This window comes from Mytilus trossulus, chromosome 4 (assembly GCF_036588685.1).
Source record: "Mytilus trossulus isolate FHL-02 chromosome 4, PNRI_Mtr1.1.1.hap1, whole genome shotgun sequence".
Lineage (NCBI taxonomy): Eukaryota > Metazoa > Mollusca > Bivalvia > Mytilida > Mytilidae > Mytilus > Mytilus trossulus.
Window position 1 is genome coordinate 31,073,667 of NC_086376.1, and position 23,879 is coordinate 31,097,545.

General features: G+C 32.3%; 1 protein-coding gene across 1 annotated transcript in view; it reads left to right on the forward strand.

The window, feature by feature from the left end:
* LOC134715108 (CST complex subunit CTC1-like) overlaps positions 1 to 23,879 on the forward strand; it is a 39,957-nt gene that overhangs the window by 7,580 nt on the left and 8,498 nt on the right. Inside the window, exons 10-20 of the mRNA XM_063577026.1 lie at positions 4,011 to 4,177; positions 4,597 to 4,690; positions 6,381 to 6,461; positions 9,803 to 9,930; positions 10,775 to 10,886; positions 11,939 to 12,097; positions 12,583 to 13,461; positions 14,323 to 14,387; positions 17,277 to 17,395; positions 19,089 to 19,338; positions 19,741 to 19,986. Coding sequence (XP_063433096.1) covers positions 4,011 to 4,177; positions 4,597 to 4,690; positions 6,381 to 6,461; positions 9,803 to 9,930; positions 10,775 to 10,886; positions 11,939 to 12,097; positions 12,583 to 13,461; positions 14,323 to 14,387; positions 17,277 to 17,395; positions 19,089 to 19,338; positions 19,741 to 19,986 — 2,300 coding nt within the window. The remainder of the gene's footprint in view (positions 1 to 4,010; positions 4,178 to 4,596; positions 4,691 to 6,380; positions 6,462 to 9,802; positions 9,931 to 10,774; positions 10,887 to 11,938; positions 12,098 to 12,582; positions 13,462 to 14,322; positions 14,388 to 17,276; positions 17,396 to 19,088; positions 19,339 to 19,740; positions 19,987 to 23,879) is intronic.

Genomic DNA, 23,879 nt, shown 5'->3' on the forward strand with positions numbered 1-23,879 from the left:
GCCATAGTTGGAGGTTACTACTTCCCGGCGCGTCGGCAACAATAGGAAGATTATAATCGCCGCTGTGGATAATAAAATTGTCAAAAACTGTTCCTTTGTTAATTATTTGGTGACTCTATATAATTTTTGGATCGTCTGCAGTAGTTGGTCTGTATAATGGCATAGTTGTGAATTCCTGGTTCATTTAAGATTGGCGCCCGTGGTACGTTTCTTCTGCAATCATTTATATCTGCTATCATTTATAGATGTATAGGTGGTATCGGACATCTTGGTCATCTTGATTCAGTTGTTATTTCGTCGTAAGTATGGAATATTCCTTGGTCCATGTATATGCTGGTGGCCTGTAGATCGGCGCTGTTAGCTAGGCGGTTCCTTTCGGATGCAGGGGTTCACGATTAAATAATAAATTAAATTCCGCGAGGTGAACCAACGCCTGTGACATCGTTTTGGTAGAGTCCCTGAAGTGGATACCTTGGTATGCCGGGTTGTCAAATCATGCAAATGAATGCAATCCTTAAATAATAATTAAAATTGACAACAACACTTCAAAAGATCTGCAATTTTATTATCTATGTCTACATGTTTCGCCTGCAAGGCAGGCTTCATCAGGACAATTTTTATACAGAAATTGAGCCCCTGAAGTACTCAAAGGTGGTGCATTGAATTTGACGTCGTCATGGTGAGAGAAACAATGAAAAGTGAAAGTAGCAATACAGAGTTATAAATAGATAAGATAAATATAGAAAATTAAAGTTTGTATACAATGTAACTTGAGTTTGTTTTACTATTATATGATACATGATATTGTTCTAAAGGCTTGGCATCTAATAGGACGAACTTCCCATGGTTCCTACCACTTCGCAAGGCTTCTCTTCCAACCTGGCCATAGTTGGAGGTTACTACTTCCCGGCGCGTCGGCAACAATAGGAAGATTATAATCGCCGCTGTGGATAATAAAATTGTCAAAAACTGTTCCTTTGTTAATTATTTGGTGACTCTATATAATTTTTGGATCGTCTGCAGTAGTTGGTCTGTATAATGGCATAGTTGTGAATTCCTGGTTCATTTAAGATTGGCGCCCGTGGTACGTTTCTTCTGCAATCATTTATATCTGCTATCATTTATAGATGTATAGGTGGTATCGGACATCTTGGTCATCTTGATTCAGTTGTTATTTCGTCGTAAGTATGGAATATTCCTTGGTCCATGTATATGCTGGTGGCCTGTAGATCGGCGCTGTTAGCTAGGCGGTTCCTTTTGGATGCAGGGGTTCACGATTAAATAATAAATTAAATTCTGCGAGGTGAACCAACGCCTGTGACATCGTTTTGGTAGAGTCCCTGAAGTGGATACCTTGGTATGCCGGGTTGTCAAATCATGCAAATGAATGCAATCCTTAAATAATAATTAAAATTGACAACAACACTTCAAAAGATCTGCAATTTTATTATCTATGTCTACATGTTTCGCCTGCAAGGCAGGCTTCATCAGGACAATTTTTATACAGAAATTGAGCCCCTGAAGTACTCAAAGGTGGTGCATTGAATTTGACGTCGTCATGGTGAGAGAAACAATGAAAAGTGAAAGTAGCAATACAGAGTTATAAATAGATAAGATAAATATAGAAAATTAAAGTTTGTATACAATGTAACTTGAGTTTGTTTTACTATTATATGATACATGAAATTGTTCTAAAGGCTTGGCATCTAATAGGACGAACTTCCCATGGTTCCTACCACTTCGCAAGGCTTCTCTTCCAACCTGGCCATAGTTGGAGGTTACTACTTCCCGGCGCGTCGGCAACAATAGGAAGATTATAATCGCCGCTGTGGATAATAAAATTGTCAAAAACTGTTCCTTTGTTAATTAAATTTATTGGAAGAGAAGCCTTGCGAAGTGGTAGGAACCATGGGAAGTTCGTCCTATTAGATGCCAAGCCTTTAGAACAATTTCATGTATCATATAATAGTAAAACAAACTCAAGTTACATTGTATACAAACTTTAATTTTCTATATTTATCTTATCTATTTATAACTCTGTATTGCTACTTTCACTTTTCATTGTTTCTCTCACCATGACGACGTCAAATTCAATGCACCACCTTTGAGTACTTCAGGGGCTCAATTTCTGTATAAAAATTGTCCTGATGAAGCCTGCCTTGCAGGCGAAACATGTAGACATAGATAATAAAATTGCAGATCTTTTGAAGTGTTGTTGTCAATTTTAATTATTATTTAAGGATTGCATTCATTTGCATGATTTGACAACCCGGCATACCAAGGTATCCACTTCAGGTACTCTACCAAAACGATGTCACAGGCGTTGGTTCACCTCGCGGAATTTAATGTTTACCATTAGTATAATGTAATGTACACTAGTTTCACATTAAATTTGTTCACATCTATACACCTGGTTTAATAGCCTGTACACAAGATTTGTTCACACTTGAAAACTATAATTATGTCATTTAAATGCTCATTACATAGAATCTAACTCATATTTGTAGGCAACTTTTCTAGCAGTTATGATTATTGAAGTACTTTAAAGGGAAACATAGGATTATACAATACGCTAACAGAGCTTCCATTTGATTATATGGAGGGAAAGGGGGGGGGGGGGGGGGGAGGAGTATGATATTTGAAAACAAGGAAGGACAGCAGTTTTGAGTGAAAAAAAATGCAGGATGAGTCACTTTGGCAAAACAAAAAAACAAGTCAGGATGACAGTTTATGTAAAATGATAGTCAAGATAAACTAAAAAAAAAAAAGGCCAAGACAGAGATGATGATTAAAAAAAAGATTTTATGAAACAGATTTCAATAGATTGGTTTTGCTTTAATAAAATGGTCATGAGTTTGAACAAAGATCAGATATCCAATACTACCATGCAGATACTACTGAACAACTAAGGCTTGGCCAAAAAATTTACAGTTCGTACATTGCAAATTCATGCTTTTTTAAAAATTTAAGTGCATTTTACTGGATCTAGATAACAATACAATTTACAGCACATTTTAGAAATGCATTCATGAGGGAATCATTGATTTAGAAAATACCAGTGACAAATGTTTCATGCATATTTCAAACAATGTACTTATAATATTATTGATGCTTTGAGTCTTGATAAGGGGTTAATAAAGCTACTTAAAGATGTTTTTTTTTTATAACATAGCTATGTATCGAATTTAGACAAATAATTCAATAAAGAACTTTATCAATAATTGTTATAAATTTAAGTTTTATTAAAAAAGGTTTCTTCTTGAACTATTTATGGTTACATTCATGTTCTAAATGCCTTGTTTTGTGTACATTTAACCTACACAAGGCCTACATTGACTATCGACAACATGTAGACAAAAATGATTTAAACAGCATGTTAACATTGAGTTTTATCAATGGGAACATAATTGTGTTTTGTTTACGTGTGATATACCCTTATTCAACACCAAGTTTAGGTCAATGTCAACACAGCCTTAGTGATCAAAAGTTTCTTTTCATAGTAGGTGACGAAAAATGCATTTTTATTTTATGTATTCAGAATTTTCAGGCACAAATCAGAATGAAAACATTCTTGTTTATCAATAAATGGTAAAATTTGTTTATATAGAACTTATTCACTTTAGGAGAAACCATATGTTTGAATATCATTTGACTGAAGGCATGATTACACTTATTAATAACTAAAGAACTTTTTTGGCTCAATTCAGCATTAAACAAGCTCTGTATTTGGTGTATTTCCTGTTGTTCAATCTTTAGTTTGCTATTTTGTGTTATGTATACTGTTAAATGTTTTATGAATTTTTTTTTAATTCATTGTCATGGCATTGTCAGATTGTTTTTGACTTATGAATATCCTGTTAGTTTCTTTTGCCTCTGTTTAATAGGTTGGTGTCAATAGTTTTTCTATGCGTCATTATTTTACTTTATAATTTAATGGCAGATATACAAATATGATATATTGATATTGATATTGTATCTAGGCATAGTTTCATTAATTTGCTTTACTATAGGACTGGATTTCAAAAGCAGGCATAACAGATGAAGAAATATCAGTAGATGACAAAGACTACAGAGCAACAGATAAAATAGTAGAAAACAATCACATTTCTTATCAAGGTGTTATCACAAGTGATGAACATGCTTACCTAGGTGTATTTGAACTGGATCAGAAGGTCAGGTATGTGCATTATATAGTTTATAAACATCCAATATAGAATTGAGGGGAATTTGTCAAAGGGACAACAACCTGACCAAAGACAAGAAAAAAACATAAGGCCACCAATGGATCTTCAACACCGTGAGAAAATCCTGCACCCTGAGGGGACTTTAGCTGGCCCCTTAACAAAAGTGTGTACTAGTTCAGATAAGAACACTTCTGTTTAATTCAAGCTAGACCTATTCTTGATGGTTATTATAAGTAGTACACATACATTATGCATATGTCTGTTCTTTATACAGAGCCTTTTTGTTAGAATGTCAAGATTGAAATAGTCTCTACATGTTTTACGGACTTCTGAAATTACAAATTTGCATACAGCTATGAGTTATATATAAATTCTCTACATTAGAAAAGTGTTATCTTAATATGAATTACAGGTTATATCTATCCTACATTCCTGTGACTTATGTCAGCCTGAGACTTGGAACTAAGATCATGGTTTACAATGCACATCTACAAAAATCTGAAAAGGTATAGATATGATATGGTAATTAGTAATTTTACTCCTGGCTTTCAAAAGGGGGTAATATTTATTGGTTGGGAAATCAAAAAAATCAGTTTGTTTGTTTATTTGTCAGTTCTTCCTTTCAATGTCTGTCCAAATTTTGTTTCTGCTAATTGTTCTAAACCACTTCACAGAATCCTGTTAAACTTTTAGAGAATCTGTTTATCAATCAGTTGTCAATGTACCACACTGATTACACACAAATTAAAGATTTGCACCTATTATGCAGTTGGAAACCCGTTGAAATAGAATCAAAGAATCAAAGCTCTTTGTGAGAGAAGGCGATAAATGTTTACTGTAATGTTTACTATATTGACATATTTTTTTAAAGTTAATAGAAACAAACAAAATTACAATGTTCTTCTCAATTACGAAGTGTTTTATTTTAAAAACACCATTTGCATAAGTTTTTAATTTATCTAGTTCATAGTGAAGCAGAACAATTAGATATCAAGTCGATGACATAGGTATTTTCAAGTGGATGAAGAAAATGCATAACCTCCAATTTAATTATTTTTTTTATGACAGACAGAAAACATATCAATCTATTAGTTCAGTAAATTTAGTGTCTGCCCTTCCATTGTGTGACTAACGAAAAAAAAAGAAAAAAAATTGGTAACAGTTGTATCAAAAAGAGAAAATCGAGTGCACCTTTTTATGTTAGGGCGTGTTTAAGTTGAATATTTTGTCTTGATATCGTACAAAGAAGAGCAAAAATATTTCATACATCGTCTCGCTTCAGATTTTATCATTTTTATATATCTAAGCTACAGGTTGACTTTATAACATAAAAAAAATCACAGTACTAAAAGTTAAAGTATATGGGTCAAGTGAATTACCTATCTAATGAATCACAAAAACAGAGTAGGTATTTTTTTACTGAAAGTATTTGATGACAGTCTTTCAAGTTGGATAATGAAAAAGCATATCTCCAAAAAATTATAATTGTTTGTGTGTGATAACTAGGATTTATAGTCTTCAACCACTAAAAAATCTAGTCTTTTCCATGAAATATTTAATTAGAATTTTTTTAAATGTTTATGAATTTTCAAAAATTTCACCTGACAACTGATCAGACAATTGTTTTAAGTTGAATCAATGCAGACAAGATCATTAACTGATGCCCATTAGCTAGTTGATACATTTGTCTTTTAAAATACATCTGACATATAAGGATCGTAATGGTGCAATGTGGATAAATTTATCGGTTTCCGAGAGCAAAATTGACAGCGGGTCATCCCTACAATGGCTTCCATTACTACGATTATGAAATGAACTGGCATAATGGGGAGATAATTTTGAGGAAGTAGAATCCTGACTGTATGGGCTGATTTGAATGAACAGGTTTATAACTCTCTGCTTTATTGTTTATTTATTTGCAGTTCTGACAACTTTTCTTGAATCAAATGAGTGAGATTTGACCTAAATTAAAAAGATCAAAGAGAAAAAACAGTAGATTAAAAAAAAACTGACAAAAAAAAAGCATGAACATGCGAAATGTGTGAGATTTAGCAGCCCTGCATTAACCCAACCTAAAAATTTCAATAGTTTAGGCTGTTGTCTGCTCTTTGGTCCAATTGTTGTCTCTTGACACCTTTCCCATTTCCATTCTGAATTTATTTTTAAACTTAAATAATTGAACTATATTTTTTTCAGGATGAAAAAATTAGAATAGTTGGTTGTTTGTCCAGCTGTATCAAGATTCTTGAGTTTTCTACAACAAATCTTTCTGCAGTGGTAAGAGGAAACTGAACTTGGATAAGGTAAAAAAAGTCTGTAACAGCCTTTTTCTGCCATTTTTCCAAAAAATAAATTTCTTTAAAAGGAGCTCCATTACCAATATTTTGAGTTTATTATGTTCCTTAACTTATGCTTTTCTGACTAAAAGTATCAATTTTAAATTCTAGGTTTTTGTATAATTTCACTAAAATACAACATTAAATCTAATTGTAAAATAAGTGCCTCTCAAAATGAAGTTGATTATATAAAAGAAGATGTGGTATGATTGCAAATGAGACAACTCTCCACAAGAGATCAAATTACAAGGAAATTAACAACTTTAGGTCATTGAACAGCCTTCAACATTGAGCAAAGCTCATACCATATAGTCAGCAGAAATCATAAATGTAAAGCAATTCAAACAAGAAAATTAACAACCTAATTAAAGTTAAAAATAAAAATAGATAATGCAGCAACAAACAACAACCAATTATACTGCTTTGATGTTATAGTGTACTTGCCACAAGTAAGGACTTGTTGATGCAAACCTTAGCCAGGTTAAAGCTATGACTTAAATGGGTATTGGCTGATTCCTTCATGAGCATTCACGAGTCAGTACAAAGAAAAACAAAATAAATGAACTTATAAGTTTATGATCAAAGTGTGTCCAATGTATTATAACGCTGCCTCCCTGGGGTAAGAGTCGGACACCAGAGATAACAGGTTACAAATAAAAGGGATTTCATTAACTGGTATGATTTGTAATACTATAAAATGTACGGCCCGACGTCTTATTGGAATACCGTCGAACCAACACACTTTATAGCCTCGTCAACCTAGACTTCAGAGGTCTATCAAATGTTATATAATTATTATTTATAAATAAAGACAAATCATATAAAAGATTTGATCATTTATTTGACAATCTTAAAATGGCAGAGAGAATGGCTGTGAAGGCTCTAGCTGTTACTGGTTTGGTTGGGTTCCTGGTATGGTTGGTCTATCTTATTAAATATATGTATACACCAAGGGTCCGGAAACGGTCATATTTGCCAGTCATGTCCTAAACTGAAACTATAATGTCCTAAACTTTTAATTGGGATTTAGGTCAAATTTTATCTTTCTACATTAATAATTTCGGTCATTTCGTTGAGATCGACTTTCAAAATCGCCATTTTGAACATATTTTTGTTTAGTTATCGATTTCCTGTAATTAAACTGCCACTCCAATAAAGTGTTATAATCCTGAGGGCCCTCCTAATAACTATATTAATGCCTCGGGGAGCTATTGGCTAATGATTGCTAATCTCTTTACCTGTGTTTTTAATTCATTGTAATTCACACCTGGCAATTAATCACAAGCTCCAAACTATTATTATAAAGAAATAAAAATTCCATACCAACTGGCTTCAATATTTAATTACTCAACAAGTCAGACAATTGTCAATTATGATTTAATGATTAAACTTGGTTTAATTTTGTAGAAAAAAATATTTTTTTACTTCTAACACACGTGTTTTGTTTACTATGTAATACGCATGCTTGAAATTCTCTTCCACAGATTTAGACAATAAATCGTAAATTTTAAATAATTTCATCCTAAATAAAGCCAGTGCAACTACTTTAATTAATATTCTTACACTATTAAAGATAAAATATTAAAAAGCCGATGATTTCCTGTGATTTGGATAAACAAAACTAATCCCGGAAATGAGTCCGGAATTGTTCGTTTTAGTATTGTCGCAGTACATCCAGTTTGAATTTTGACTTCAGAATCGAAAGAAACGTAAGTGATAACTGGGAATATTATCGTTTTGAGTCATTAAAATCAATTATTTTTAGACTGCTGCCTTCCCTTAATTGCCCTTGATCGATTTTTGTAAAATGGTAGGACAAATCATGAAGTAAATGCGATGCAACTGTGAAACAAGTTTGTTGATGCTACGAACATGACGATCGAGTATGAGCATACTCATAATGAGTCTCATGCAGTAATGTGATTTTGGCAATCATCTTTTGAAAAGGGGTATTAACTTTTAAGTTGTATGAAAATGACAGAAATTAGGTGAAAAAATTTCCGGATCCTTGGTATACACATACATATATAACAATCCAGAGTAACTACTCTGTAGATTCAGTCGAAAAGTTTAAAAACTACCATTAGCATATAGCTCATTCAGGCTTACAAAGGGTCTCAATAAAAGAACACCTATAAACTTATGTAGCCTAAAATTATTCACCAACATCTATTTAAAATAACTATCTGTATAAGTCTCCCAAATATGTCTCCTATCTTTACTCCCACAGCTCCCAAATTTATTTCCGTACTTTCCTCCTTAAGTCTCCCAAATATGTCTCCTATCTTTACTCCCACAGCTCCCAAATTTATTTCCGTACTTTCCTCCTTAAGTCTCCCAAATATGTCTCCTAACTTTACTCCATCAGCTCCCAAATTTATCTCCGTACTTTCCTCCGTAAGTCTCATTACTTTACTCCCAGAGCTCCCAAATTTATCTCCTTAATTTCCTCCTAAAGTATCCCTAATTATAAGGGGGGGTATACTGTTTTACCTCTGTCTGTCAGTCCGTCCGTCCGTCCGTCCATCAGTCCGTCTGTCAGTCAGTCCGTCCCATGAAACTTTCGTCACATTTTTCTCAGGAACTACAATACATGGATTTCTGAAATTTGGTTTCAGGGTTTAACTAAGTCAGCTATACCGTGTGATGCCTTTTCAGATTGATCACTTGACAACTTTTCCGAGATTTCAAGTTTGGTGTTTCATAACATTCAATTCCATACCACAACAATTACTGCTTTCCGTAGTTGATCATTTTAGCTTTATAAGAAAATCAGCCAATCACAGACTCTTTTACATAAGTCGGACCAATCAGCAACCATCTCTCTAATTAGGGAAATTCCCGAAATAGCAATTCAAAATGTAAACACTGGACATTTTATTTAAATAAAGATGTTTTCCAGCTTAAACTCATTAATAACTAACATATGTTTTCATCATGAAGGTTATTACACCAACAAGATAACTTGGGAACACATGAAAAAGGTTAATATCTCAAATAAACAACAGAACTAAAGGTACTGGCACTCCGGGAACAAACTTTGTTACTGTGAGTAAACTCCTCTCATAACATCACTTGAAACACAATAGGATTAAATCAATTTTAGTGTAATCGGGGTATCAAATACACTCATATGCAAAGCATATTATCTCATAGACATCTCCATATTATTATTTGTACTTAATAATACAGCATATTCAAAAAGGGGGGTTGACGGCATTACAGTATAATGTTTATTCAAAACCTCATAGTTTAAACTTTGTTACAAAAATTGTCTTTCAGAATGTAAGGATTCCTAAATCTATCCAAACTTGTTTGTGGAAACAACAGTATAGTTTGAATGGTTTTACTTTTGTTATAGATGTTATGCTCCATTTGAGAAAGAAATTTACCAACTACTCAAATGAAAGGTATGTTCCTTCTGACACAATTTTTATAGTCAAAAGTGTTTTTTTAACAGATTTTATAAAGTATTGATTGTAAAATTTAGCCACGTTACAATTTTTGTATTTTTTATACCCCCGCTTTACGCCCGCATTAAAAAAGGGGGGGGGGGGTATAATGTTTTACCTCTGTCCGTCCCATGATTATTTTTCGTCGCATTTTTCTCAGAAACTACAATACAAGGATTTCTGAAATTTGGTTTCAGGGTTTATCTAAGTCAGCTATACCGTGTGATGCGTTTTCAGATTGATCACTTGACAACCTACTGTTAAACAAACACTTGTATGATTTTACACATGATAGCCAAGTTGAAAATTTTCGTCACATTTTTCTCAGGAACTACAATACAAGGATTTCTGAAATTTGGTTTCAGGATTTATATAAGTCAGCTATACCGTGTGATGCGTTTTCAGATTCATCACTGGACAACTTCCTGTTTACCAAACACTTGCATATTTTTACACTATTAATATTATCCACTTGCGGGGGGGGGTATCATCAGGGAGCAGTAGCTCGCAGTTTCACTTGTTTTTCATTCTTTTTGCTGTTGATGTATTGATGTGTCAAGCAGTCATTACAGAATCACATAAAAACTTAAACTTACTGTTTCTTAAAAAAATTATTTAATTTCTATTCTGAATTAATACCAAAAATTCACTAGTTTTTAAACCAGGACTGTTCCTTTATTCGTGATGTTAAGGATTTTCTACTGAAGGCATTCTAACAGAATGAATGCAGTAAATGAGATGTCTTTTTTAAAATGCCTTAAACTTTTTAAAAACAATTTTCATTTGAGCAATTTTCTTTTAGATTTGGAGAACTACTTCCTGTTATTACAGACCTGTGTTTAATAAACACTATTTCGACCAGAAATCATTTACAAGAAGTTCTGACTACTACATGTTGTTTCCTCTCTGATAAAGTGAGTATTAAAAACCTTTGTAAGTATTTTTTTTAAAATCAAAATAGTGTCAAATACTTACTATATATTTTACCATTTGGCAGTAAAATAAGACATGACAAAGTTTACATCAAGTAATTTTTGTTAGGCAATATAGTTTTTCACACAGAAATAAGATAGTGCATAATATTAGAATAGTTCCAATAAAGCGTCAAATTATTGACAGCATCAGTGATAAAAATATATTTTATTGTATAAATTCATATATATGAATATTGGAAAAGTACCCCTCATTGCAAGCATTCATTATAAAAGACCTTTTTATTCTGGATTTCCTGAGGAAAAATCAGTTATTGATTTGGGGATATATAATAGCTGGTGTTGGGTATCTGGCATGAGGACACTGCGGCAACTGCCAAACAGTGTCTACATTTACGCATGAACCTTTCAACCAAAGCTTTCCAAATTTTATATGTTATTACTGTTGACTAAATGTAGGTCTAGTTGAATTTTGACAATTTTCACTTTCACTGTTCAGGAGTTATGGTTCTTGAAAGATTGAAAAACGGTCTTTCCAGTCAGGTCTGTGCTTTAACTCAAGAACTGTTCAACCAAAGCTTTGCAAATTTTAATATGTTGTTACTAATGACAATATATTTGATTTTCACTTTTACTGTTCAGGAGTTATGGTTCTTGTGATATTGGAAAGGGCCAGGACACAAATAAATGTTTAAAAATCTGGTTTGCTGTCCCTCTGATAGCCTTTTGATTTGTATGGTTTAATGAAGTTATAATTTTTTTAATTGAAGTGAGGTATTCCATACATAATATTGATAAACTTGGTGATTTAACAAATGTTATTCAGTGTTGTTGCTAATGTATAATTAAAGATAGTAATATAACAACTTGTCATTTTCATTTGATTCCATAGTTTTATAGACAATTGCATTCCCTTGGACTATTTTATTCATGGTTTTACCTTTACCCAGAAAAACTATGAGAATTGGTATACACAAATAATAATGAAAATTCGTAATTACTGACCAAACTTAATGAAATGTTTTTATGCTCAGACAGAATATGAAAAAACTTTTCCACAAGTGAATGAGATTGACATTCCCGATGCAGATGACAAAATGAATGACATAGCTATAGCAAAGCATGATGGGAGTAAAGATTGGAATCATGTCCTTTATTGGAATTATGTCATACAACAAGGAGCTGTACACCAGGTTTGTTTAAATTTGTTACTTTTATGCATTTCATACATTTTTTGTTAGAACTATAGGGATGGCAATGAATACATAAGTACTAGAAGACTAGCTTTGAAGATCCGGTACTGAATTGAAATTTCATTCTTTGAAACCTGAACAAATTTATTGATATTCCCTCTAAGAAATATTTCAACTTGAGTGTTTATATTTTGATATGTTTCCTTAATTGTAACATGAAAAGTGTTCATTGTTTATTTTGATAGCGACAGTCAATTAAAACAGAAGTAAATAATCTCAACAACCTCATATTTGAATCACCCTACTAAACTGATATGCAGGGCAATTTTGAATTGACAAAAATATAAACTTGTGTTCTGTCAATTGTGGTGTGATAAAACCATGAAATATCCATGATTATCACTTTTTGCCACGCATCTGTTAACTGTACTTGCAACAACAAGATTTTCTTCTGTGCTGGAATTTTTATATTCTTTATATTCCAGATGATAATAGGAGAAATTCATACAAGCTCCAGATCTGGTCAAGTTCAGCTTAGAGATCAAACAGGAGTCATAGATTGTGTTCTCATGGAAACAAAAATAGATAATAAACAATGCCATGAATGTACAACTGAGTGTTGCATGTGCTATCAAACACCAAGGTCAAAGTTCAAATGTCCATATCTCCATCCACATCACAGTGGATGCTTGGTTGCCATTACAAAATTCACCGTTGTCAAGGAGAGATTCCTTCAGGGAAATTTCATGGATATAAAAACAAAGGCCAATATTGTGACAAACAAAACTAAGGAACTATATATCAAGTATTTGGTTTTCAGTTTATCAGATGTAATTTTGATTCATAAACCTAAATATTCAATCAGCTGTAAACATTCCTCTTTACAAAATTCTTCCAAAGACAAAGAAAATCCTAAAAACGATGTTGATAAAATGGATAATTCTAATATTCACAGATTGTATGTAAATCATAAGGAATCATTGAATTTGAATGATAATATCAAAAGCAAAACCGGATTATCGTTTATTACTCATATATGTGACCATTTACACCAAAGACAAGACATGCTAGAAGAGAAATGTTTGACTTCCCAAACTCAGAATGACCTTGAGAAAGATGTCAAGGTTGATGTTAAACAACAATCTTGTGCAAAATGTCAACTAGTATTATTTGAGAACTCTAATGTCAAATATTATAATGTCATACATAGTGGGTGTTTGTATAGGTTTATTGGTTTAAATGGTGTTATGAAAGAAAGGAGGAAGTTACCATGGCAACTGAAACAGTCTGCAAAGAAGGCTGGTGACAATACGTGTTATGTGTTGCCAGATAATTTTGTTGCTGAAAGAGAATTTCATGAACAGGTAAGACAATTTTATGTACATGACCATTCATCTCTTAATAAGTTTTTTTTACAATTAAGACCAATAAATACCAAGATAAAATAAAAAATATTATGAAACCCCCCCAAAAAAACAATAAAACAATGGTCAAAGTTAAATGACAAATAGACAAGTATACACTGTATGGCATAAAAACAGAACATTGAGCAACAGGAATGGCTGCAAAAATAGTGTCAGCAGACTTATACACTTGTACAAAATGTATCACCAATATCTTTTTTCATTAGAATAGAATTTAAAATGTATTGGTCAATATTGAAACTAGAATGACTCAAATGGAATGAATTATGGATGGTTATTTTTAGCTGAGGTGTAATCATGACAAATTAGAATTAATAATATGATGAATGCTGTATGCTATAACTGTCATCTGTGTTTGGATGTCAAAAATGTTTTTAGTCATATTGAATCAATATATTGGTAGTTTTCAAAGTTTGCTTGATGTTCCATGACTTTAATTGTCTGCAGACTTTATTATCTTCTTTGTGCTCAACAATAAATTTGGTTTCTTCTTCTACATATCTTTATTGATCAGAACTGCTTATAAACCCATGCTGCTTCTGACCTGTAATTTTAACTTTTAGTGAAGATGTTAAAGTATTGGTTCATACTATTTGTGGCAAGTGGCAAGGACATATTTATGTCCGAAAAGGGATATCAGTATGCATGTACATTGTGCTATTTAACAGTTTACAAATTTTGTTTTTTGAAAACAGAAAATAGTTTGCAGAATATATGCCATTTTTAAAGCTCAATATTATGACATTAAGGACAAAACAATATAAAATGATAGATTAAAATAATTGTGTTGATTTATTTCAGAAATGTGATGCAGTAAACTGGTTGGAAGGAATGGTTGAAAGTATAGATTATATCATGACTGACAGGTATGCCAATATCTTCAGCCTATTTAAAATTTAAAATAGGTTTATTTTCTTTAAGACCACAGAATTTGTGTTAATTGTATATGTCAGGGACCCTTATAATATATTAAGATGTGTCAGGACACATATTTTTTGGACTTATATTTTATTTTGCATCTCTATGCCTATTTAATATGATTTTAAAGATGTTTTTTGTTTTTTGCATGGCTATTTCCCACCATTTATTTAACTTTGCTAATGAGATTAATTTATTTTCATGGGTACCTAATATTTGTGGATAAAGGAAAACTTTAAAGTTTGATTTTGTAGTTTGCCAATGCTTACATTGTACATACAAGTCTGTAAAAAATGTTTTTTTGTTAGTTACACATTTGAATTTGAGATTCAACTGTACCCATGAAATACAGGATTATTGTTATATCTAATAAGTATAGATTATTACATGGCATTTTTCATATCATACCCTTTATCAGCCCAAGAGCCGCAGGCTCGAGGGATGATATCATGACCGAGGGCCGATAAAGGGTATGATATGAAAAATGACATGTAATTATCTTTTTATCATATACTTCAACAGAAGAAATACAGACAAAAACCATTAAAATTTTGTTTTTCTTTGATAATTTATAATTAACCAAATACAAATTTCTGAACTTTAATTGTTATTAAATGATATAACAAGCATCAGGGTGACCTAAATGTATGAAAACAATTACATGACTTGTATATTAATGTTCTTAGTTGGAAAAATTAATTGTCACATTTCCTGTAATAGTTGCCCCTGCAAACATATGCATTGCTTTTCCTTTGTGATTTTCATGTACTATTTCTGGCATTTCATTTATTCCTGTAGTTGTTGTTGCTGAAACTGGTTTAGAATTAGATTCAAAATTTGAAATGTCTTTCAATACAAAAGAAAGTTCGGCTTCTTGGGAAGCAGACAAAAGTTCTGCATCATCATCTGATAGTATATCATTGTTGTTATCATCCAAAGGCCTTGGTTTTTATCCGAAGTTATTTTCCCTGTACCAATTTTACTCAAAATATTATACATTTCCTTCTGTTGTTCAATTGATGCTGAGCTATAGGAGTTTATGGATTGAATATTTTTATGTCCACTTAACTGCATAATGCGTGTATCTGGTATGTCCTCATGTACCAAGGCAGTGATAGTAGTTTTTCTGACACTATGATTAGTTTTTCTACCCTGAATACCACCATCTTCACACAATTTTTTAACAAAAGAACTTAGAGTGTTCTTTCCTAAAGCTTGTCTTGAAAACCAGACCCCATCATCCTTAATTTGCCTGGAAAAACCCCCAAAAAAGGGACAATCATCTGCAACCATATCTTCTGGTCTTCTTCTAAGAAACCGTTTATATGTCTGTATAGGACATCTAGGATTACCTGAAAGAAGATAAACCAGTTAAATATTGATTGTTTAAATGTCATTATTATACGCATGTTTACAATATAATATATATATACATGTACATGTAGCTACACATGTAATATATGATATCTGGCTGTTATTGTGTGATGGCAATATCTAGATATCTTGTTTAATACATATTTACACTACATGTATACTATGTTTTGCGTTTTTTAATTTACTTTTTTTGTAATTCAATTAAAAAATAAAATAATTATTTTGAATCTTGTCCCCCCTATAAAACTTCTCCTGAAACATTACCTGTGTCAGCAAACATCTTGGCCTGAAAGGCACGTGTGTCCAAGTTAGCACCATTTCTTGTTTTGGTTATCCTCTCAGTATGTTCTAGATACTGCCCTCCATCAGTAGTTGCCTTCATTTGGATGTCTCCCCATCTTACAGTTGTTTGTTCTTCCCAGGAGCGTAAACCAAAATGTAGAGTGTTATTCATCCAAACAGTTCTTACTAGAGATTGAGGATTTCCTGCAAATAAATTTAAGGAATTTGTTCGAGTAAAAAATATTTGATTTAGACTTGTGTATACAATAAGGTTAAAATAATATACATTCTTATGACTACAAAATCAGGTGAAGATAATTCAAGGTATTGTCAAATTATTTTTTTAATTACATCATATCAATGTGTTTATTTTGTAGAGAAAATTGTGACCTCACAAAGAGCCAAAGAACAAGACAAAGCTATTTAAAACATCAATAACAAAAAAAAAAATTATGCAAAGAATTGTTCCCTGCACCAAGCAGCTCTTTTTCGTATAGTAAATTAACTTCCTCAGCTGTGAAGGGGTCTGCTTTTCTTTTTTTGCTCCCATTCCCATGGATTTCAGCTGTTTCAGTTTGGCAGACATCACATCTCTAGAGTGGTGAAATTCTTTGTTAACCATTATATTTATTGCACATTTCTCTGTTAGATATCTTGATATACTGCTCTGCATTAATCTGACAGATTGAGGTTCGTAGTTAGACTCGTCTTTTTTCACTGTCATAAAGAAACGAGCCAAACATTTATCAAGTTCCGTAACAGGAATTTCTTCTTCCGCTAACCTCATCTCGTTATTGGATCTTAACCATCTGTTGAAAAGCCTCATGTCACTAGTAGTTTTTCTAACTGTATTATCGTTTTTCAACGATTGAACAAAAGCAGCAGTGTCCGTGTCGTCTGCCATGTTTACAAACACCTTTCCGGAAATACCCGAAGTTCCATGTGATAAACCCCACGAACAATAACAGAAAGGCATGCGATAACATTCCGGAAGCAGTTAATAAAGGTGCCTTTATCAGCCCGCTAAGGAAATCTGTAGGAATCTGGTTAATAAACCTTGTAATCCTTTCATAGCCTTTTAATATTTTTAAATGTTATTGAACTGTAAAATTTAAGTATTATTTCATACAAGTATATGATAATAACCAATATACAGTACTGTAATTGTTTCTTTTTTACAGACATTGTAAAGATTATGTTAGTATATTAGGCACCATTGTTAGAAGAGTCCATCATGAACCTGATGATATTGGTATAGTTCTTAAAAGACTGAAATTTAACAACAAGCATCTTACATCAGGTATATAATTTAATGCAATAAAACATAAGGTCATTTTAAAGGATACAAGCTCATACAACAATATTTGTTTTGAAATTTTAATGCAGTTTAACCTTATTTATTCAATTCATACATACTTCCATGGTAGAGTGCTCACCTAGAACCTAATAAGGTCAAACTAAAGACTTGAAAATTGGTATTTGCTGTTTGTTTGCTAAATATGAGGCACCTTCAAGTAAGTCTTTAAGACAGAAAAATGTGTTAGGGTAGTGTCAATGAACCTCCTGCAGATCTTTTAAACTAGAACATTAAAAATCCAGCTAAGTCAGTCAGTCTAGTTATAAGCAGGGTTTATATATATCACATGATCATATACTTGTCCTGAATATGCATTTTATTTGTCACAGGACACCAACTTCTTCCATCAACATGATAAAAGGAACCTTTCTCTAGATTAATCTTTTTGACTTAAGTCTCATTAATCATTTTCATTGTTAGGTTTCTGTTATAGTTGTATTTTAAAAGGTATATTATTAAAGTTATGCAGACACTTTAGATTGTGCACTGTTATGTTATGTAGATCATGAAAATATATAAACTTATAGCAAAATCTGTTATGTTAAAACATGGGTTTAAGGTGATATGGGTGCCTTCCTCCATCTTGGATTGTAAAAAACAGAACCAAAGGTCCATTTTTTCTATCAAGTTAGCAAAATGTGATGCAAGAATGCAGATATTCAAATGTGAATTTTCATTTAAAAGAACCAATTTATATAAAGAATATAACTTTCAAATATTAATATTTTTGCAAATGTTGATTAGTTTTGGTGGTTTTTAATATTTTTTTAAATTGACATTTCAAGAGGAAGTAACTCTAAAACAGTGCATTTTCTGAAGGATTTTATAGAAATTTTTCTATTTTGTATTTTAGCCGTAAAAAACGTACGGTGACCCTATGCTTTCTTTTGATATTCATAAAGCATTGTCTGAAAGCTATCTTTTCCTTAAGTATTTAACAATTCTATCATTTTGTTTAGTTTCTAATCACAAAATGGTATTTTTTCCTGTATAATCCTTACAAAATGTGTCATTTTGCCATGTCCTGTAGCTTGAGAAAATGCACAGTGACCTATCATTTTTATTATATTTTTCAACATATATCAATACATACTACATTTTGGCAAAGTATGAACAAATTCTATCACTTTTATTTTAGACTCCCATACCACCTTAAATGATTTTATTGTCACCTTTGGAATGTAAATAAAGAAAAAAATGTAATAACAAATATGCATAACTTCAAGGTAAATACGAAAAGGGGAAGACCTTCAAAACTGACATTACCAAACACCTGACTATATCAACCAACAACAAAATCATTGTTTGTGGGGGGTCTCATTGGGGGGGTTCTGATCCCGGATCCCGCTTAGTGTTTTGTCAGATTACCATATCCCACTTACACTATGTACGTAAGCAATTTTAATTTTTTTGGTAATTTCCCTTGTCCTGCTAGACCTCATTTCCCGTTTTCACGGCACAATAATTTGACTTTCACGTATCACACTAACGAAAAATCAGCAATCCCGCATCACGTAAGACCCCAATGAGACCCACTTTGTGCTATTTTGAGCAAAAAAAACCCTCAATGTTTATAATCATCATACAAAGAATTCAGTGGCTACCCATTTATATGTGCTTTGATCTTCATTTAAAGATAATGGGATATCAACTCTGGATAACTGGCAGATACAGCTTCAAATAAAGTGTATGAAATCGGAAAGAGAAATATCTGTGTATCTTAAACTTGACAACATAACTTATTCACTGGGACTGGTTCCTGGAACTGTTGTGTACATGGAGCAAATAGAGAGAAGAGTGTCAAGGAAGGGTGTGGTGTATTGTCAGTTCAGTATTGTATCATCACTTACTGTACTGCATCAGAACTGGTCGGAATTGACAACAAGGTAATATAGGAAAGAAGTAATTTTGGTTCAATCAATAAATAAAAGAGAAGTTTGTATGTTTTGATATGTCAAAAGAAGATGTGTAAATCTCAGAAAGGAAACTTCTAATAAGGTCTAACAAATCTACTAACAAATATAGTGTTAGAAATTTCCTTAGGGCTATTCCAAAAATATTTGGGGTAGTGGAAATTGGAACTGGAAGGCAGATGATTCCTATAGCCATCACACATACAATTACATTTGACTTTGCATACATAAGCTCACATTTTAAACTTCCTTTTATGGAATAGCTCTTATCTGTTATATATCTGAAGATATAGAATAAAGAGAGGTGACAATAGTAGCTTTTCACATGTACCATATATGCCATGTTTGTCAGATGAACTTATTTTTGTCTTATAGAAAAGCAGAAACCTCAGAAGAATGTAATAACAGTCAACCTCCTATTGAACAACAGTTTTATTTAGGTTATCTAGCAGATGTTTGGAAAGATAATTCAATACAGCAGTTCTCCTGTGTCTGTTTCATTCAAAAGGTTGTCAAGATATCATTGAAGTGTTGCTGTCAGATGTGTGGTAGTGTTATTGTAGATCGATGTGGCAATAACTTATGTCATTCTGAGGAATTAAAATTTGTTGCTAGAATAAGGTAATTCATTTAGAGATTATTTTTTTTTATCATTTTTGTCGAGCCTTGGACTTAAGTTGAAAAAGCGAGACTAAGCGATCCTACATTCCGTCGGCGGCTGCGGCGGTCACAAATATTCACTCTGTGGTTAAAGTTTTTGAAAATTTAATAACTTTCTTGAACTTAACTGGTTTTCTACTAAACTTGGACAGAAGCTTGTTTTAATCCTAAGATAATATCCAGAAGTAATTTTTGTAAAAATAAAACTCCATTTTCTGTATTTTATTTATAAATGGACTTAGTTTTTCTGCGGGGAAACATTACATTCACTCTGTGGTTAAAGTTTTTAAAATTTGAATATCTTTCTTAAAATATTTTGGATTTCTACCAAACTTGGACAGAAGCTTGTTTATGATCATAAGAAAGTATCCAGAAGTAAATTTTGAAAAATAAAATTCCATTTTTTCTGTATTTTATTTATAAATGGACTTAGTTTTTCTGCGGGGAAACATTACATTCACTCTGTGGTTAAAGTTTTTAAAATTTGAATATCTTTCTTAAACTATACTCAAACAGCTTGTTTATAATCAAAAGCTTGTATTAAGAAAGGAAATTTTGTTAATATTTGGTACCTGTGTATCTGTATTTTACTTATAAATGGACTTACTTTTTTTTCCAGTTAACATTATATACAGTTTGTAAACTGTCATAAACTATCTTGAAATTTTTACCAAACTTTGACAGAAGCTTCTTACAATCAAAAAATAGTATCAAGAGGAATATTTTTATTGATTGTTTTCCTCATTTTTGTTGATCCTGGGAGTTACAGCAAAAGTAGGCGAGACACTGGGTTCCGCAGAACCCTTTCAATTTTTTTTTTCAATAGTCAATTAGGAGGTTATTTAGGAGTATAATCAGTTATACTCCTTAAAGTTAAAATATTAGGACTCCCATAAAGTAATTACCTGGTACCCTGAGGCAATTTGAAACATGACCTAAGATGCTAAGGAAGGTTCCTTTCTGGAGCTCCCTCTTTATATTACAATACAATGAAATACAATTCATATAATTTGTTTCAATGTAAAAGTATATATTGTAAATTTAGAAATTCTTGTGTGCATTTATTATTGCGATTTTTGAAAAATCAACAATTATGCGAGTTTATTTTTTATGTGATGTCCGAATGCAAATTCCTATTATTGCAATACTGGAGAGGTCGCATTATTTGCATTAATAAAACCTTGCAATAATTTCTTAATTTACAGTAGAAAGTATAAAAATATACAGCTGATTATTAAGTATGAGACTTCATTCAACCTGTTTAAAGTTTCATCTACTCAACAACCAACAATAACTCAAATATCTCTCCCAAAGTTATCTCTTTCTGTTTCACTTGTGACGTATATACAAAATAGCAATTGCATCAGCCTATTGTTAAAGAGAACATTTTTTGTTGTGTTTGTTATTAAATTTCTGAATTGAAAAACAAACCCAAACCATCCCAAATCCAAAATAAATAAATCAGATACAGCCAGCCTGAGTCAAGAAATTTGATATCATTTAATGGTGATTGTTATTATACCCCACGCAACGAGTTGCGGAGGGTATAATGTTTTTGACCCGTCCGTTCGTCTGTCAGTCTGTCCGTCTGTCAGTCCGTCCGTCCATCCGTCCGTCAGTCCTGTTTCTTGTCATCGCAACTCCTCTCAAACCGCTCAACAGAATTTCACGAAACCTTTTCAGATAATAAGGACATACTATGTAGTTGTGCATATCGACAGGAAATTACGATTCAATTTTTAGCTCACCTGGCCTAAAAGGCCATGTGAGCTTTTCTCATCACTTGGTGTCCGTCGTCGTCGTCTGTCGTCGTTAACAATTTTTCAAACATCTTCTCCTCTGAAACTACTGAATGGATTTGGATGAAACTTAGCATGATTGTTCCTTAGAGTATCCTGCACAAAGTGTGTGCTTCGATTTTTGATCCGTCAAAAAACATGGCCGCCGTTACTTAAAATAGAACATAGGGGTCAAATGCAGTTTTTGGCTTATATCTCAAAAACGAAAGCATTTAGAGCAAATATGACATGGGGGAAAAAATGTTCATTTGCTCAAGATCTATTACCCCTGAAATTTTCAGATGAATCAAACAAACCATTGTTTGGTTGCTGCCACTTAATTGGTAATTTTAAGGAAATGTTGCAGTTTTTTGTCATTATCTTGAATATTATTATAGATAAAGATAAACTGTAAACAGCAAAAATGATCAGCAAAGTAAGATCTACAAATAAGTTTTATATGACCAAAATTGTCAATTGACCCCTTAAGGGGTTATTGTCCTTTAATGACAATTTTTCACAATTTGTTCATCATATTTGCTAACTTTAAAAAATCTTCTCCTCAAAAACTACTGAATGGATTTGGATGAAACTTAGCATGATTGTTCCTTAGATCATCCTGCACAAAGTTTGTGCTTTGATTTTCGATCCGTCAAAAAACATGGCCGCCGTTACTTAAAATAGAACATAGGGGTCAAATGCAGTTTTTGGATTATATCTCAAAAACCAAAGCATTTAGAGCAAATCTGAGATGGGGTAAAAATGTTCATTAGGTCAAGATCTATAAGCCCTGAAATTTTCAGATGAATGAAACAAACCATTGTTGGGTTGCTGCCACTTAATTGGTAATTTCAAGGAAATTTTGCAGTTTTTGGTCATTATCTTGAATATTATTATAGATAAAGATAAACTGCAAACAGCAAAAATGATCAGCAAAGTAAGATCTACAAATAAGTTAATATGACCAAAATTGTCAATTGACCCCTTAAGGGGTTATTGTCCTTTAATGACAATTTTTCACAATTTGTTCATCATATTTGCTAACTTTAAAAAATCTTCTCCTCAAAAACTACTGAATGGATTTGGATGAAACTTAGCATGATTGTTCCTTAGATCATCCTGCACAAAGTGTGTGCTTTGATTTTCGATCCGTCAAAAAACATGGCCGCCGTTACTTAAAATAGAACATAGGGGTCAAATGCAGTTTTTGGATTATATCTCAAAAACCAAAGCATTTAGAGCAAATCTGAGATGGGGTAAAAATGTTCATTAGGTCAAGATCTATAAGCCCTGAAATTTTCAGATGAATCAAACAAACCATTGTTGGGTTGCTGCCACTTAAATGGTAATTTCAAGGAAATTTTGCAGTTTTTGGTCATTATCTTGAATATTATTATAGATAAAGATAAACTGCAAACAGCAAAAATGATCAGCAAAGTAAGATCTACAAATAAGTTAATATGACCAAAATTGTCAACTGACCCCTTAAGGGGTTATTGTCCTTTAATGACAATTTTTCACAATTTGTTCATCATATTTGCTAACTTTAAAAAATCTTCTCCTCTGAAACTACTGAATGGATTTGGATGAAACTTAGCATAATTGTTCCTTAGATCATCCTGCACAAAGTGTGTGCTTTTTTTTTGATCCCTCAAAAAACATGGCCGCCATTACTTAAAATAGAACATAGGGGTCAAATACAGTTTTTGGATTATATCTCAAAAACCAAAGCATTTAGAGCAAATCTGACAAGGGGTAAAATGTTCATTAGGTCTATATCTATCAGCCCTGAAATTTTCAGATGAATCAAACAACCCATTGTTGGGTTGCTGCCACTTAATTGGTAATTTTAAGGAAATTTTGCAGTTTTTGGTCATTATCTTGAATATTATTATAGATACAGATAAACTGTTAATAGCAAAAATGTTAAGCAAAGTAAGATCTACAAATAAGTCAATTTGACCAAAATTGTCAATTGACCTCTTAAGGAGTTATTGCCCTTTAAAGACTTTTTTCACAATTTGTTCATCATGTTGACTTACTTTAAAAAATCTTCTCCTTTGAAACTGCTGTATC